Raw genomic sequence first — 16,949 nt, forward strand, 5'->3', positions numbered from 1 at the left:
CCCTATTGGGAGACTGGCAGCCTGAGGGGTAAAGTGAAACTGTCGTTGTGTGTGTTGTCATGGTACAGGGTTTGTGGGGGCATCTGACTAAATCCCTATGTGCTGCTCTACCACGACAAAGAGAGCCACAGACATAGCCTACCCCGTGTATTAGGCTCGGACGGTCGTTTTAGTACATATTAAGGATATATAGTGACAGTCAGAAAGCACTATCTGGAACATCAGTAAAGCACAATTCATTGGATAGACAGCCACCTGGCAGACTGGTAGCTAACTTCACCAGTCTCAGACATCCATATCAAATAGACATGAATCACTTCAAGTCATAAACCTGTACTATTTGTTTCACTGCCTGGCTGGCAAATGCACAGTCAGACTAACAGACTTGACTGAAATATTCACCAAGCAAAATAGTTTCAGTGCCAGCCATAATGCTTCAGATGTTACATTGCCAGCCACACAGTTCAGATGTATATTATTTCTGTAGGCTTCTAATGAACATCATTACTTCTGCATTGATGTTGTTCCAAATGAACTCAAAAGCAAGCGATTTGAACATTAAAACTGCATAAAAAAATCTGCTTGAGACTCCATTGGTGTAATTAAGCATTTCTCCCACAAGCCCATTAGAAATCAAATGGATGTGGAGGGAAGGGTGAGGGGTAAGGGGGTTCATTCCTAAATTGGGGAGGATACTAGACACCATTGCATTTCCCTCAATTTTCTGATCATGTTTATAACAAATCTGTGGGAAATGTCAGTTTTCAGCAAAGGAGATCAGGTTTATGTTAGTGGACACCTGGCTATTGAGGGCAAAAAMCTTTGCTGATTTAGTCCTAGAGAAAGTGGATGAGGAGTTTGGCCAGGTCTTCGAACAACTTCCATGTTAGCGACAGGTACCCTATCGGTTAGAGTGTTCACCCAGTAACCAAAAGGTTGCGGGTTCAAATCCCCAAGCTTAAAACATTTTCCCATGAGTATTTTACTGCACCTATCCGTTGTATTTTACAATACGCCTTTATTCTTGAAATTCTGGTGATGTAACAATGTGAGAGCGCCTCGGACAATTCCCTATGTAATGACCTGTAAACGTGTAAACAATGTTTCTATTGCATTCGGGATAATGTGTGTCCAAGTCTGTACTGTGTTGTGGTGTCAACAATTTGCATATCTGCTTTCACTTCATAGGTTGTGATAACTAGAAGAAATTAACAGTACAATGAGGAAGTGTACATTTTCACTTAGCAACGGCTATGAAAGACAAAGTAGCGCTCTCGGTAGGTTCAGACAGAAACCACATTGGCCCAACTCTCTATATAGGAATCTGCTTTTAGGTTTCTCTCTTTGATCTTGATAGAATTCCAAGCCACATTGATACACCTGGCAGTGCCTACGGTTTTAGATGCAAAAGGTGTTCTCTGGGCTGTATGTGTGCATGGTACAATATTCTATCCAAGCAAAGGCTTCTCTAGTTTGTCTTAACTCATGTTCTCTCATGGGTCAGAGAGGAGCTTGGCTGGGGAGTTTAATTCCTTCTGTCAAAGTGTGGAAGTGTCTGTGTTCAATGAGAACATCAGGCGAGTGAGTGAGAAATCTGACAAACGAAAAACATGATAAGCTCAGCCTATCCTGCTTCTTGCCATGATGCTGAAATTTAGTGATTGTTACAGGAGGAAAAATCGATCAGGTGAGAAATGAAACATTACACATAGTCCCTGAATATCTACAGCCATTTTATTTGGCTGATATATTTCCCAGAGTTGTCGTGGTAACACCACCATACATTGCTTGAAAAAAAACAACATGTATATATATCCCTCTTCCCTCTTCAACATTTAGCAATTAACAGCATTTAGCTTAATGTCATTGTGCTACCCTGTAATCAACTCCAACTCTTATAGGGAGTCCATTTGCTATTACCGGATTTATGAAGCACCCCAAAACTTAAATGCTATGTTTCATAGTCTTCGTAATACTTAATTTGGATAGTCCCATACATCTTTACTCTAGCGAAGTTTTGAGCCATTTTCTTAAAGCTTGAAGAGCTAAGAACTGTTATTTTGTAGAGGAACAATGGAAGCGAGGCTTGCAGGTAGTCTACATTGATGCGTGATGTCAGCAGCTATCCTCGTTTATGTGTGTTCTGTGTTTAGACAAGCTCCCTTGGGAGGAAAGTCTGAGTGATCCTCGTGGGTGGCACCGCAACCGCACAACGTGTGACAGGAACAGTCCATTGTCTTTTCTGATATGCTATTATATATTTATTTCCTTTCAAAATAACACAAAAGCACAGGTGAAAACACACTAGGATAGGTAAAAGAATTGTGCAGTACAATGAAATCACATCCTTGAGAGAGAACTCTGTTGGATGTAGGTGAAAGTCTTTGATGAGTTAAATGAAAGTGAAATAGTGAATATTCAAGCGCTCTAAAATAAGACATTGTTAGCAGCTTCCAAATACAGTTTAGCAGCCCCTTTAATGATGTTCAGTTAGGAGGCAGAGCAGAACACAGATTGAAGTTTCTCCATTTCTTCAAAGCCAGAACACTTATTTTCCTTTCAAAGGAGACAGGAAACAGTTTCACTTAACCTCAAACGAGACAAAAGTGGAGCAAAGATTGGGAGGTGAAGTGTGAGGACAGTGTTCCTTGAATCTGTGTCCTGTAGGATACTTCCTCTGTTGTCCTCTGCCCCCTCCATCACTGTTTAAGTCTGGTGACCTCTGTCGGTTCCTAGGGAGCCTTCTGGACATGTGCCATAGACCACAGACACGACTGACGTTGGAGTGTCCCCATGAGCTCTAAAATTATGAGAGACAGAGTGCCCAGAGAGACACACAGTGGCCTTTTCAGGCTGGAAGGACGGCTTGGCCTGTTGTCAGGGTAGAGCAAGGAGTTGAGGTGACATTACTAAGGACCATTCCTATCAGACTCATCTCATGTTCTATCATCAGTCATTACACATCAAGCACATCCACCTACATGGTATTCTGCTCACACAAGACGAGTCGTGACACATCTTTGCTCTAACATTCCAAGGATTAAGAAGATGTCTCTTAAGGGACAAAACCATACTTAAATAGTGACTTACTTTCCAGGTGTCACTTGAAATGAGGCTCTACTGCGGTGCTGTTGTTCATTTGCATAATTTAACCGCTACATCCGTGTGGATGGAGGAGTAGGGGGCGGGAGGAAGGCTGACGTGGGTGTTAGGGGCTGCAGGCACTGGGCACAGCTTGTGAACACTCTAGTGGCAGGATCAATAGGAGCTGCAGCTGAACACATCAAAGCCAACTACAGTGTGAGGCAGGGAGAGGAGAGGAGAGAAGGGAAGGAGGATAGCGCTACAGCAGTCAGACTAGACCACAGAGGAATACTGTACTGTAGTTGCAGGTTTTGGGCAGGTTAACTCTACTCCTGTATTGCAGAGGTTTAGCCGCTGATCTACAGACTGGCGAAAAGCATCAGTTCATTCCGGAACATAGTACGCAGAGCTGAACTCAGCAGCATGAGTCATAGCTCACACATATCTCTCTCCTCAGGTAACCACGACTCACCCTGTTTCAGATAAATGATTCAGGATGGACAGTGGCTATTGCAGTTCAGTGTGAACAGACACATAGTGGTACTGTAGCTTCAGTGTACAAAGACGGGACTTCTGTTTAGGATTTTGTAGAATATGAGCAGATTTATACAAATATCAGTAGATATTAGTGATACTGGCATTGTCCGAATACATATACTAGGGTACTACATACTTAAACTGCATACTATGTACTCATCGTCACATACTGTTTAGCACGTATCGTTTAGTAAAAAGTATACTGTATGCCACGGCCGCAAGGCAGTAGCYGATCCTGACTGGCTGAGTAGGTGAGATGGGGCCGAGTGCAAATTCAACAGACATGAATCGCATTAACCAGCCTGATAATAGCTCATTTCCAATTTGATTAACTTATTTTAACTCTGAGTAGAATACAAATGGAGTTATAGGCCTACTCAGGCTGGTTATAGGCAGACTATCACTGTCACGACTTCCGCCGAAGTCGGTTCCTCTCCTTGTTCGGGCGGCGTTCGGCGGTCGACGTCACCYGTCTTCTAGCCATCGCCYATCCACCTTTCATTTTCCATTTGTTTTGTCTTGTTTTCCCACACACCTGATTTACATTTCCCTCATTACTTGTCATGTATTTAACCCTCTGTTCCCCCCATGTCTGTGTGTGAAATTGTTTGTTGTAAGCTTGTGCACATTTTGACTGGTGCGCGACGGGTTTTGTACCCATATTTTGTATTTCTGGATGCTTTTGGTTTTGATAATTAAACTGCTCCGGTTATTACCCAGTTCTGATCTCCTGCGTCTGACTTCCCTGCCACCAGTTATGCACCCCTTACAGAATTTCACACCCACAATATGGAGTCAGCAGGAGGAGCTGCCCCTGGAATAGGGGTCGAGGGCGTCGCCATGGTGTCGCGTTGCCATGGACCGCGTTTTCCAAACCATGGACCACTGGGAGAGACAGGGAATTCCTCCAGCGCCTCCACCAGCACCACCATGGTCTCCACTACTCGCCCCCCCTTCACCCGGTCCTAGTGGGATTTATCTCGGATTCGTCGTCCCCCGGGAGTACGACGGGACGGYTGCACGCTGCCAGAGTTTCCTTTTGCAGCTGGATCTCTACCCGGCAACCGTCCACCCGGCTCCTTCGGGCCGTGAGAAGGTGTTCGCCCTCGTCTCGTGCCTCTCGGGGAAAGCCCTGGAGTGGGCCAACGCTGTGTGGGGAGAAGGAGATGCGGTGCTGGACCATTTCGAGCATTTTCCATCTGAGGCAGGGGACGAGGAGCGCCCAGGAGTTCGCAATGGACTTTCGGACCCTGGCTGCCGGCGCGGGATGGAACGACAGGGCCTTGATCGACCACTATCGCTGCAGTTTGCGCGAGGACGTCCGTCGAGAGTTGGCCTGCAGGGACACCACCATCACCTTCGACCAGCTGGTGGACCTGTCCATTCGGCTGGATAACCTGCTGGCTACCCACGGATGTCCAGAGGTGGGTCTGTCGGTTCCATCCCCCAGCACCACCGCTCCGATGCCCATTGAGCTGGGAGGTGCTGCGCTCAGGGAGACCGGAGGAGGTTCCGTCTCGTGCACCATCTGTAACCGCAGAGGTCACACTGCCGGTCGGTGCCGGGTTGGTCCCTCTGGGGGTCGAGGCAGCAGGCAGGGCACTCTGGCATCACCCCAGGTGAGAAGGCACCATTCGTACCCAGAGCCCTCTGTTGCACACATGTTTTTGTTTGTTACTTTTCCTTAGTTTTCCCCGCATTCCCAGCATAAGGCGCTCGTCGATTCAGGCGCGGCTGGGAATTTTATAGACAGATCATTTGCACATTGTTTCGGGATCCCCATCGTTCCAGTGGCTATGCAATTCCCAATTCACGCCTTAGATAGGCCACCGCTTCTCTGGGCATGGTGACGCAGGGGGGTCACAAGGAGAGAATCAGTCTCTTCCTCATTGACTCTCCTGCATTTCCCGTGGTGCTAGGCCTACCCTGGTTAGTTTGGCATGACCCCACTGTTTCATGGCAATGGAGGGCTCTCACGGGGTGGTCGCGAGAGTGCTCGGGTAGGTGTTTAGGGGTTTCCGTTGGTGCTTCTACGGTGGAAAGTCCAGACCAGGTCTCCACCGTGCGCATTCGCCCCGAAAATGCCAATTTGGCTCTCGCCTTCTCCAAAAAGAAGARGACTCAATTACCACCCCATCGACGGGGGGATTGTGCGATAAATCTCCTGGTAGACGCCGCACTTACCAGGAGTCACGTGTATCCCCTGTCACAGGCGGAGGCGGCCGCTATGGAAACATATGTCTCTGAATCCCTGTGTCAGGGGTACATTCGGTCCTCCACTTCACCCGCCTCCTCGAGTTTCTTTTTTGTGAAGAAGACGGAGGGAGGTCTGCGCCCGTGTATTGACTATCAAGGCCTCAATCAGATCACTGTGAGGTACAGTTACCCGCTACCTCTGATTGCCACAGCAATTGAGTCAATGCACGGGGTGCGCTTCTTCACCAAACTAGATCTCAGGAGCGAGTACAACCTGGTGCGTATCCGGGAGGGAGACGAGTGGAAGACGGCGTTCAGTACTACGTCAGGGCATTATGAGTACCTCGTCATGCCGTACGGGTTGATGAATGCTCCATCAGTCTTCCAAGCCTTTGTAGACAAGATTTTCAGGGACCTGCACGGGCAGGGTGTAGTGGTGTGTATTGATGACATTCTGATATACTCCACTACACGCGCCAAGCATGTGTCCCTGGTACGCAGGGTGCTTGGTCGACTGTTGGAGCATGACCTGTACGTCAAGGCTGAGAAATGTCTGTTCTTCCAACAGTCCGTCTCCTTCCTAGGGTACCGCATTTCTACCTCAGGGGTGGGGATGGAGAGTGACCGCATTTCAGCTGTGCGTAATTGGCCGACTCCCACCACGGTAAAGGAGGTGTAGCGGTTTCTAGGGTTTGCCAATTACTACCGGAGGTTTATCCGGGGTTTTGGTCAGGTAGCGGCTCCCATTACCTCACTGCTGAAGGGGGGACCGGTACGTTTGCAGTGGTCGGCTGAGGCGGACAGGGCTTTTGGTCACCTGAGGGCTCTGTTTACCTCGGCTCCCGTGCTGCCCATCCGGATCCCTCTTTGGCATTCATAGTGGAGGTAGATACATCCGAGGCTGGGGTAGGATCCGTAGTCTCTCAGCGCTCGGGTACGCCACCGAAGCGGGTAAGGGTTTATGTTTCCTCCTGCTCGGTGTGCGCCCAGTGTAAGGCTCCTAGGCACCTGCCCAGAGGTAAGCTACACCCCTTACCCGTTCCACAATGGCCATGGTCGCACCTGTCAATCGATTTCCTGACCGATCTTCCCCCATCACAGGGAAACACCATGGTCCTGGTTGTTGTGGATCGTTTCTCTAAGTCCTGCCGTCTCCTTCCTCTGCCCGGTCTCCCTATGGCCCTACAGACTGCGGAGGCCTTGTTTACGCACGTCTTCCGGCACTGCGGGGTGCCTGAGGATATAGTGTCTGATCGGGGTCCCCAGTTCACGTCGAGGGTCTGGAGGGCGTTCATGGAACGTTTGGGGGTCTCGATCAGCCTTACCTCGGGTTTCAACCCTGAGAGTAACGGGCAGGTGGAGAGAGTTAACCAGGATGTGGGTAGGTTTCTGAGGTCTTACTGCCAGGACCTGCCAGGGGAGTGGGCGGCGTTCGTGCCCTGGGCAGAGATGGCTCAGAACTCGCTCCGCCACTCCTCCACTAACCTCTCCCCCTTCCAGTGCGTACTGGGGTACCAGCCGGTTCTGGCGCCTTGGCATCAGAGTCAGATCGAGGCTCCTGCGGTGGACGACTGGTTCAGGCTTGCGGAGGAGGCATGGGACGCCGCTCATGTTCACCTTCAGCGGGCCGTGCTGCGCCAGAAAACAAGCGCAGACCGTCACCTCAGTGAGGCCCCGGTGTTCGCACCGGGGGACCGGGTCTGGCTCTCGACCCGAAACCTGCCCCTCTGCCTGCCCTGCCGGAAGCTGGGGCCGCGGTTTGTGGTTGCCATTTAAAGTCCTGAGGAGACTGAACAAGGTTAGTTACAGGTTACAACTTCCCCCCGATTACCGTATTAACACCTCGTTCCATGTGTCTCTCCTCAGGCCGGTGGTGGCTGGCCCGCTCTAGGAGTCTTAGGTGCGGGAGGTTCCTCTGCCCCCTCTGGACATCGAGGGTGTAATCTGTCCGCTCCATACTGGATTGGAGGCGTCGGGCGAGGGGCCTTCACTACCGCGTGGAGTGGGAGGGGTACGGTCCGGAGGAGAGATGCTGGGTTCCGGTGGAGGACGTGTTGGACCCTTCCATGCTACAGGAGTTCCACCGTCTCCAATCCGGATCGCCCTGCACCTCGCCCTCCGGGTCGTACCCGAGGCCGGTGTCGGCGCGCGGGGTACTGTCACAACTTCCGCCGAAGTCGGTTCCTCCCTTCTTTCGGGCGGCGTTCGGCGGTCGACGTCACCGATCTTCTAGCCATTGCCGATCCACCTGTCATTTTCCATTTGTTTTGTCTTGCTTTCCCACACACCTGGTTTACATTTCCCTCATTACTTGTCATGTATTTAACCCTCTGTTCCCCCCATGTCTGTGTGTGATATTGTTTGTTGTAAGTGCTTGTGCACATTTTGACTGGTACGCGACGGGTTTTGTACCCATATTTTGTATTTCTGGATGCCGTTGGTTTTGATAATTAAACTGCTCTGGTTATTACCCAGTTCTGCTCTCCTGCGTCTGACTTCCCTGCCATCAGTTATGCACCCCTTACAATCACGTTCAACCTTAGCTCATATAGCCCATCTATGCTATTTAAAAAGGACTGAAGACAGAAACAGATCATTTGGTTCCATTTCAACATATTTATTAGTGAAACCAAAGTGCTGTAACATACACTATATACACAAAAGTATGTGGACACGCCTTCAAATTAGTGGATAGGGCTATTTCAGCCACACCCGTTGCTGACAGGTGTATAAAATTGAGCACACACCCATGCAATCTCCATAGACAAACATTGGTAGTAGAAAGGCCTCACTGTAGACTTCAGTGACTTTCAACTTGTCAAATGAAATGAAATCAAGCTTCATTTATACAGAACATTTCAGACTAAGGAATGCAACGCAATGTGCTTTAAAGGAAAAAACTAATAAAAAACTATGAAAATAAAAACTGAAATATTTACTACACAACAATCATAAGATAAAAAACAAAAGAATGACACAAACTGAACAACTAAAAGGCACCCTAAGGAAAAGCAAAGCTGAAAATGTGTTTTAACATCTCTTTTAAATATGTCCACAGTTTCGGCCCCCTCTCAGGTTCTCTGGCAGGCTATTCCAGAGGCTGGGGCCATAGTAACTAAAGGCTGCCTCTCCATGCCTCTTGGTCCTAGGCTTTGGGATAGTTAAAAGGCCAGTGCCAGAGGACCTAAGGGACCTACTGGGTACATAACTTAACAGTATGTCTGACATGTATTGGGGCGCACAATCGTGATTTGATTTAAAACTAGTGCAGAGACCAAGAGTACCCGTGCTGCAGAATTATGTATGTTTTGCAGTTGACAAATGGCTTTCTTGGGTAGACCAGAGTGGTGTAAGGTTTGCCGCTATTAAACACGTTCTCTGGATTAATGAATCACGCTTCACCATCTGGCAGTCCGACGGATGAATCTGGGTTTGGCAGATGCCAGGAGAATACTACCTGCCCCAATGCGTAGTACCAACTGTAATGGTGGTGGAGGAATAATGGTCTGGGGCTGATTTTCATGGTTCAAGCTAGGCCTCTTAGTTCCAGTGAAGGGAAATCTTAATGCTACAGCATACAATGACATTCTAGACGATTCTGTGCTTCTAACTTTGTGGCATCAGTTTGGGGAAGGCCCTTTCCTGTTTTAGCATGACAATGCCCCCAGTGCACAAAGCGAGGTCCATACAGAAAAGGCTTGTCGAGATCGGTGTGGCAGAACTTGACTGGGCTGCACAGAGCCCTAACCGCAACCCTATCAAACTCCTTTGGGATGAATTGGAAGCCGACTGTGAGCCAGGCCTTATCGCCCAACATCAGTGCCCGATCTCACTAATGCTCTTGTGGCTGAATGGAAGCAAGTCCTTGCAGCAATGTTCCGACCTCTAGTGGAAAGCCTTCCCAGAAGATTGGAGGGTGTTGCAGTATATCAGCACAGAGGGACCAACTCCATATTAATGCCCATGATTTTGGAATGAGATGTTCGACGAGCAGGTGTCTACATGATTTGGTCATGTAATGTGTATAAATTAAATCAAATAGCCTAGGACACACACCAAAACTTTTCAAATGTTCAAATCCAAAGGCTGTTGCACAGAAAAACATGGACAGTCAGGTGCATCGCAAATTCAGAACCGGTTGACAGCAACATAATAAACGAAAGCACTGATCATTGGGAACGAGATCAGAATGAGGTCTGATGCTTGATCCATGAATTAAACAATTAAATAGGTAGCCTAGCCTACAAAACTTAAATCAAATTTTAATCAATCAATCAAATGTATTTATAAAGTCCTTTTTACATCAGCCGATGTCACAAAGTGCTATACAGAAACCCAGCCTAAAACACCAAACAGCAAGCAATGCAGATGTAGAAGCACAGTGGCTAGGAAAAACTCCCTAGAGAGGCAGGAACCTAGAAAGAAACCAAGAGAGGAATCAGGCTCTGAGGGGTGGCCAGTCCTCTTCTTGCTGTGCCAGGTGGAGATTATAACAGTACATGGCCAAGATGTTCAAACGTTCATAGATGACCACCGTCTACAACAGTGGTGGTAGACGGTGCAACAGGTCAGTAAACAGGTCAGTACCCCAGGAGTAAATGTCAGTTGGCTTTTCATGGCTGATCATTCAGAGTTAGAGACATCGGGTGCGGTAGAGAGAGAGAGTCGAAAACAGCAGGTCAGGTACAAGGTAGCATGTCCGATGAATAGGTCAGGATCCCATACTTCAGAACAGTTGAAACTGGAGCAGCAGCACGACCAGGTGGACTGGGGACAGCAAGGAGTCATCAGGCCAGGTAGACCTGAGGCATGATCCTAGGGCTCAGGTCCTCCAAGAGAAAGAGACAGAGAGAGAGTTAGACGGAGCATACTTAAATTCACACAGGACACCGGATAAGACAGGAGAAATACTCCAGATATAACAGACTGTTCCTATTCCCCCGACACATAAACTATTGCAGCATAAATACTGGAGGCTGAGACAGAGCGCTCAGGACCTCAGACTGGGGTGAAGGTTCACCTTCCAACAGACAACAACCCTAAGCACACAGCCAAGAAAATGCAGGAGTGAATGTCCTTGAGTGGCCCAGCCAGAGCCCGACTTGAACCCGATCAATCATCTCTGGAGAGACCTGAAAATAGCTGTGCAGCTACGCTCACCCATCCAACTTGACAGAGCTTGAGAGGATCTGCAGAGAGGAATGGGAGAAATCCCCCAAATACAGCTGTGCCAAGCTTGTAGCATCATACCCAAGAAGACTCAAGGGTGTAATCGCTGCCAAAAGTGCTTCAACAAAGTACTGAGTAAAGGGTCTGAATACTTTATGTAAATGTGATATTTCATTTTAAAAAAGGCAAACATTTCTGAAAACCTGTTTTTGCTTAGTAATTATGGGGTATTGTGTGTAGATTGATGAGAAAAAACAACAATTTAATCCATTTTAGAATAAGGTTGTAGTATAACAAAATGTGGAAAAAGTAAAAGGGTCTGAATACTTTCTGAATGCACTGTACATTAACACCATATTCTTGTTCTCTCCACTAATAAAAAGTCTATATGTTGCCCTTGTGAATGCCGGGAAAACACAAGACTGCCTTGTCAAGTTACTTTAAATGCCACGCCCTGACCATAGAGAGCCCTTGTTTCTCTATGGTGTAGTAGGTCAGGTCGTGACTAGGGGTTATTCTAGTTTATAATTTCTATGTTGTGTTCTAGTTTATATTTTCTATGTTGGTGTTTTGTATGATTCCTAATTAGAGACAGCTGGTAATCGTTGTCTCTAATTGGGGATCATATTTAAGTAGCTATTTTTCCCACCTGTGTTTGTGGGATATTGTTTTGTGTTTGTGCATGTGCACCACGTAGTCACGTTTAGTTGTTCGTCTATTGATATATTTTGTTTTGTTTAAGTTTCTCTTTGAATTAAATATGTGGAAGTCAACATCTGCTGCGCCTTGGTCCTGTTCTTARGACAACCGTGACATTAAAGGAGGACTGAACTTCCTGATTTAGCCTTGGTTTGAATACTTCTCATTAGGAAGTTCAACTGAGATTGAGATTTGGGTCTTGGAGGCGTGCTTTTATGCGAGTGTCTATTGTGTTTGTTCGAACGTGGGAAGTGTTTGCACTTTCACTCTGCCAAAACAGTACACAGTTACAGTCACTCACCCTTCTAGATAACTTGAAACAGTCTAACCAGGTGTTATGTCTTGAAGTCACTTAGAATAGCTAGCAGGTTAGCCATATTCTTTCACCAATTAGCTTCAGCCGACTGGTGTGCAACCATGGAAAAGTTGGTTTGACTTTGGATAGTCTATCTGTGGGGCTAGTTAGCGACGGTCAATAAATTACAATAATGTGAATTAGGACAGGGACGATACCAGTATCGCAATATTTTTTCCATGGCAAAAATGAAAACACGAAGCAGAACAACTATTTGGTCGTTTAAAAAACAGATTGTGTACTATAGCTTGGAAAATAAGTAAATGTGACTCTGGGTGACAACATAAAGATGTTTGTTTACAACATTGGAGCTGTTTTCCTTAATTCCTCTTCGTGTTCTGTTTCCTTGCCACAATACTAACGAGTATCGCGTTACTGGTATCGTCCCGGCACTAATGTAGATGGAACAACGTTTTAGTTGTCTCATTAAATGCTTTCAATATTTTGAAATTATATTATGCTATTTATGGTTGGTTTTAGGTTTTGAAGTGTATTTGAAATATTGTCCTATATAAATTGTATTATTTACTGATGGTCTTTAACTAGCCCCATAGGTATATCGACAAATTGACCATGAGCATTAAGATCGGGTCTTGTGCAGCTGCGCTGAAATGGATGATTACTTGGGTCCTGCCTGCTGTGGGCAGGGTTGAAATAAACCCAACCCAATGAAAACTGTTACAGTACACTTTATTCTGTGACATACCATTTTTTCCTAATTATCTCGCTAATCTCAGTTTTGGACGAGACTGACTTTATGACCAGAATTATCCCATTTACACTTTGTAGTCGATTTTTACACTAGAAGAAATGTTTCTAATATTCCACATAGGTAGTTTTCTACTAGAGAGGGTGTTTATTGCCTTCATTTGCTCCTTAAAATGTGTTATCACAGGCCCTGGAACAAAGGCCCTTGTCTCTTAACACCTTTCACCCACAAATGAATCACTTCTAGTCTGTGAGAATCACATTTTAATTTGCTCATAGCTTTTGTGCTACTTGATTGACTCGAATACCACTTTGCCTACATCTCTACTTTGAGCTTTAATCTCAGAGTTTTCTTAACTCTTGAGAAATGCTGTGCTCACTTTTGCAGAGTACTATATGACATCATAGCAGCTCCAAGTCTGTGCACATAGTTCAAATCAAATCTAAGTTTATTTGTCACCTGCACCGAATACAACAGGTGTAGACCTTACAGTGAAATGCTTACTTACAAGCCCTAACCAACAGTGCAATTTTTAAGTAAAAAATAGGTATTAGGTAAACAATAGATAAGTAAAGAAATACAAATAAAAAAAACTGTAAAATGACAGTGAAAATAACAGTAGCGAGGCTATATACAGGTGGTACCGGTACAGAGTCAATGTACGGGGGAACCGGTTAGTTGGGCTAATTGAGGTAATAGTACTGTAGGTATAGGTATTGTAGGTATAGGTATAGTTGTGAGAGTGAGCAGACAGAGACTAAATGTTTGAGGTAGATTTTCTTCATTTTTGAAACAGTTATATCAACTCTCTTTAGGTGTCAAACTTTCAGTGTACAGAAGTGTAATATCCCAGAAGAATAATACAGTAGACATTATTCTGAGGTACACCCTCCATATATGGAGTAAAATACAGATGATCACCTCAGTCCATTTACTCAGCAGTAACCTGAATGAACAGGAAAGCCTACCTCTTCATCAGCTATTTGACACTATTCCCATATAAATTTGATAAACCCAGAATGTATCTCTATACTTCATCATTTGACCTTACAAGAATGGTGTACGTCTATCGTTTGATAGTATTGATCAACATCAGAGAAATGAGAGGGGTGGTTAATGAAACAACTCAGATAGCGCATAAATGTGTGATACACTGTGCTCAATTATGTTACCATCATCCCACCAAGGACCTTTCCCTTTAGGTACTAGATTTACTTTATATGAAATTACCCCTTACAAACTAGTTTTATTACAATGTCTCTTTTATTACAAGCTCTTACCCCTTAAATAATGTCCTGATTTTAACACAGCCAATCAAGCCTGTACATTATATAAATCAGATTTGAACACAGCCAATCAAGCCTCCACATTCTATAAGTCAGCTTTTTACACAGCCAATCAAGCCTCTACATTATATAAGTACGATTTTAACACAGCTAATCAAGCCTCTACATTTTACAACTCAGCTATTAACATATATTCTGTAAGCCAGGGGACTAATATGAAAACAAAGAGCTGACAGCCTACTCACAAAGTGAAGTCTTTCACAAAGGTGTTGATTACCTCTGTAAATTAGAAATGACCTACGGTACTAACCTTGAACAAGAGCCGACTTGATAAAATCTCATAACAACAAAATCTCATAACAATTGTAATAAGTGGCAATTAATGAATAATTGTGAATAATTCAGATGTTCTAACTTCCAACATTCCTCCTAGCATATCACAATACTATAAACCAGTGGAGGCTGCTGAGGGAAGGACAYCTCATAATAATGTCTGGAAAGGAGCGAATGGAATGGCATCAAACACATGGAACCCATGTGTTTGATGTATTTGATACCATTCCACACCAGCCATTGCCACGAGCCTGTCCTCCTAAATGAAGGTGCCACCAACCTCCTGTGCTATAAACTGGAAGTACAGTATGTGCTCACACCATGTTCTCTTGTTCACTCTCTCCTCAGATCCCCCAGGTGAGCTATGCCTCCACGGCTCCGGAGCTGAGCGATAACACGCGTTACGACTTCTTCTCCCGCGTCGTGCCCCCGGACACCTACCAGGCACAGGCCATGGTGGACATAGTTAAAGCCATGCGCTGGAATTACGTGTCCACAGTAGCATCAGAGGGTAACTATGGAGAAAGCGGTGTGGATGCCTTCATACAGAAGTCCCGCGAAGAGGGTGAGTCATCTCCATCTCTCCTGAACATTATTTTTCACTGTTCCACATGCATGTTGGGTCTAATTTAGAGAAATATTATGAATTATTGGCTCGTGCAATCAGAAACCTATTATGGCATCACATGGCTTCACAAATTGGTCAGGTATGGAAACTTACCGATGTTTTGTGTCACTAACCTGATTACCTGTCTGATAAATGAGGTAGATTTGTATTGATGGGGGGAATATGCTTTTAAGTGGCAATGCTAAAGTTCTGTAGTTTATGGGCATGAAAAAGCTACATTTAGTTATATGGATACACCATTATCATGGTTGAATGTGGCATATTGCAATGAAACCAATCACTTAACCCTTTACACTCGTGGGAATTGGCATATATGGACAGGGCTAAATTGAAATGTTTTTTTACAGAAAATATTAAATGCCTAATGAAAGGGAACAGTTTGGAGATAATGGGAACATTTCTAGATCAAATGTGAGTAAATCTGAGACAAGACTGACTGAATCTAAACATTACACTGTTGATTTTATGTGCATTTTACATTTATTGTACTCTGAAAATACTCTGGATACCTTCAGTAACATAACAAGACTATTCCTGTAAAATAGGTTGGTGCAACATAAGACCAAAAAAACGACAAGAGGACTAACTGGTGTCTTCAAGTGGCCACACACCTCTCCAAAGTGTGCACTGTCCCTAAGCAATTTCAATGCACTTTTATGACTCAAAGTGTTATGCTGGTGAATGAGGACCCAAAAGCGACGTAATAGAAACAGAGTCTTTATTCCAGTCTAAAACAAACAATGATACTCCTGGATAATATCKTYGGTAAATCCAAAACAGGAAACTGAAATCCTCTCGTCAGTAGAGAGGAACGACTGGAGACGCGACCACAGACTGCAGGTCGCTTCGGGAAGGCACAGGCCGTAGCTGACATAGACACCTGCTCACACGCAGCATCTGAAGAAGGCAAAAACACGACAGGGCGGAACAAGGACACAGAACAGCAAACATCAAACAAGAATCCGACAAGGACAGAAGCGGAAAACAGAGGGAGAAATAGGGACTCTAATCAGAGGGCAAAATAGGGGACAGGTGTGAAAGAGTAAATGAGGTCGTTAGGAGAATGAGAAACAYCTGGGAGCAGGAACGGAACGATAGAGAGAGAGAGCGAGAGAGGGAGAGAGGGAGGGGGAGAGAGAGGGATAGAAAGAGGGAAAGAACCCAACAAGACCAGCAGAGGGAAGCACAGGGACAAGACATGACGATCAATGACAAAACATGACACAAAGAAGTGTCATCAACTATAAGGTACTTTTTTGAGCTCTCCTAGCTGTGCCGTTGAGGAATTAGAGCTATCACACTTGTTGTTTTGTTTGGAGCACAACCCTGCATCCCCGCCATCACGCAGTTACAGTTTTGTTTACGCAATACAATAACGGCCATTTTAAATCACAATCTGGGTCAGGTGGGCATAATTTGAAAGCTTGTTCTATTGCCAACATGGGTAGTTAAATCAAATACAATCTTACAATGTTAAACTTTCACAAGGCAATTCAGAGAAACAGATTGTAATTTTGGTGAGCATAGAAAGGAGTCATGATTGCATTTAGATGTAATAAAACAAACACAGGCTCATTCTGTTCAGAACAACCAAGGGTATGACACTGTGTCATCTTGTAACTGTACATTAAACATAGTGACACAGTATCTGACATGAGTTTTATGATTTGGAATTGTGCACATTTGGACTCACGGCTGTTTGGCTTTCTTGTATGACATCAAAGCACTATTTATTATAATTTACATTTACATTTAAATTAGGGACTATTTATTATAATCCTCAATGTCTCATCATTCAAAATACCTTGAGTCATCTTGAATTACAGCATTTCCCTCACTCAGACAACAAAACATTTGCAAAAGTTGCCCAATTACCGGGAGGGATGGGGGCAACTTCTTGTCATGTGCGGTGCTCAAGTTCAGAACGGCTGTCAGTCAAAACCAATACAACGC

The 16,949-nt window shown here is 45.2% G+C and overlaps 1 protein-coding gene across 1 annotated transcript in view; it reads left to right on the plus strand.

Annotated features, from left to right (window-relative positions):
- Positions 1 to 16,949, plus strand: part of LOC111966943 (metabotropic glutamate receptor 4-like) — a 239,068-nt gene that overhangs the window by 91,117 nt on the left and 131,002 nt on the right. Inside the window, exon 2 of the mRNA XM_023991883.2 lies at positions 14,717 to 14,933. Within this exon, the coding sequence (XP_023847651.2) occupies positions 14,717 to 14,933 (217 nt within the window). The remainder of the gene's footprint in view (positions 1 to 14,716; positions 14,934 to 16,949) is intronic.

The sequence above is a fragment of the Salvelinus sp. IW2-2015 genome, linkage group LG7, assembly GCF_002910315.2.
Source record: "Salvelinus sp. IW2-2015 linkage group LG7, ASM291031v2, whole genome shotgun sequence".
Lineage (NCBI taxonomy): Eukaryota > Metazoa > Chordata > Actinopteri > Salmoniformes > Salmonidae > Salvelinus > Salvelinus sp. IW2-2015.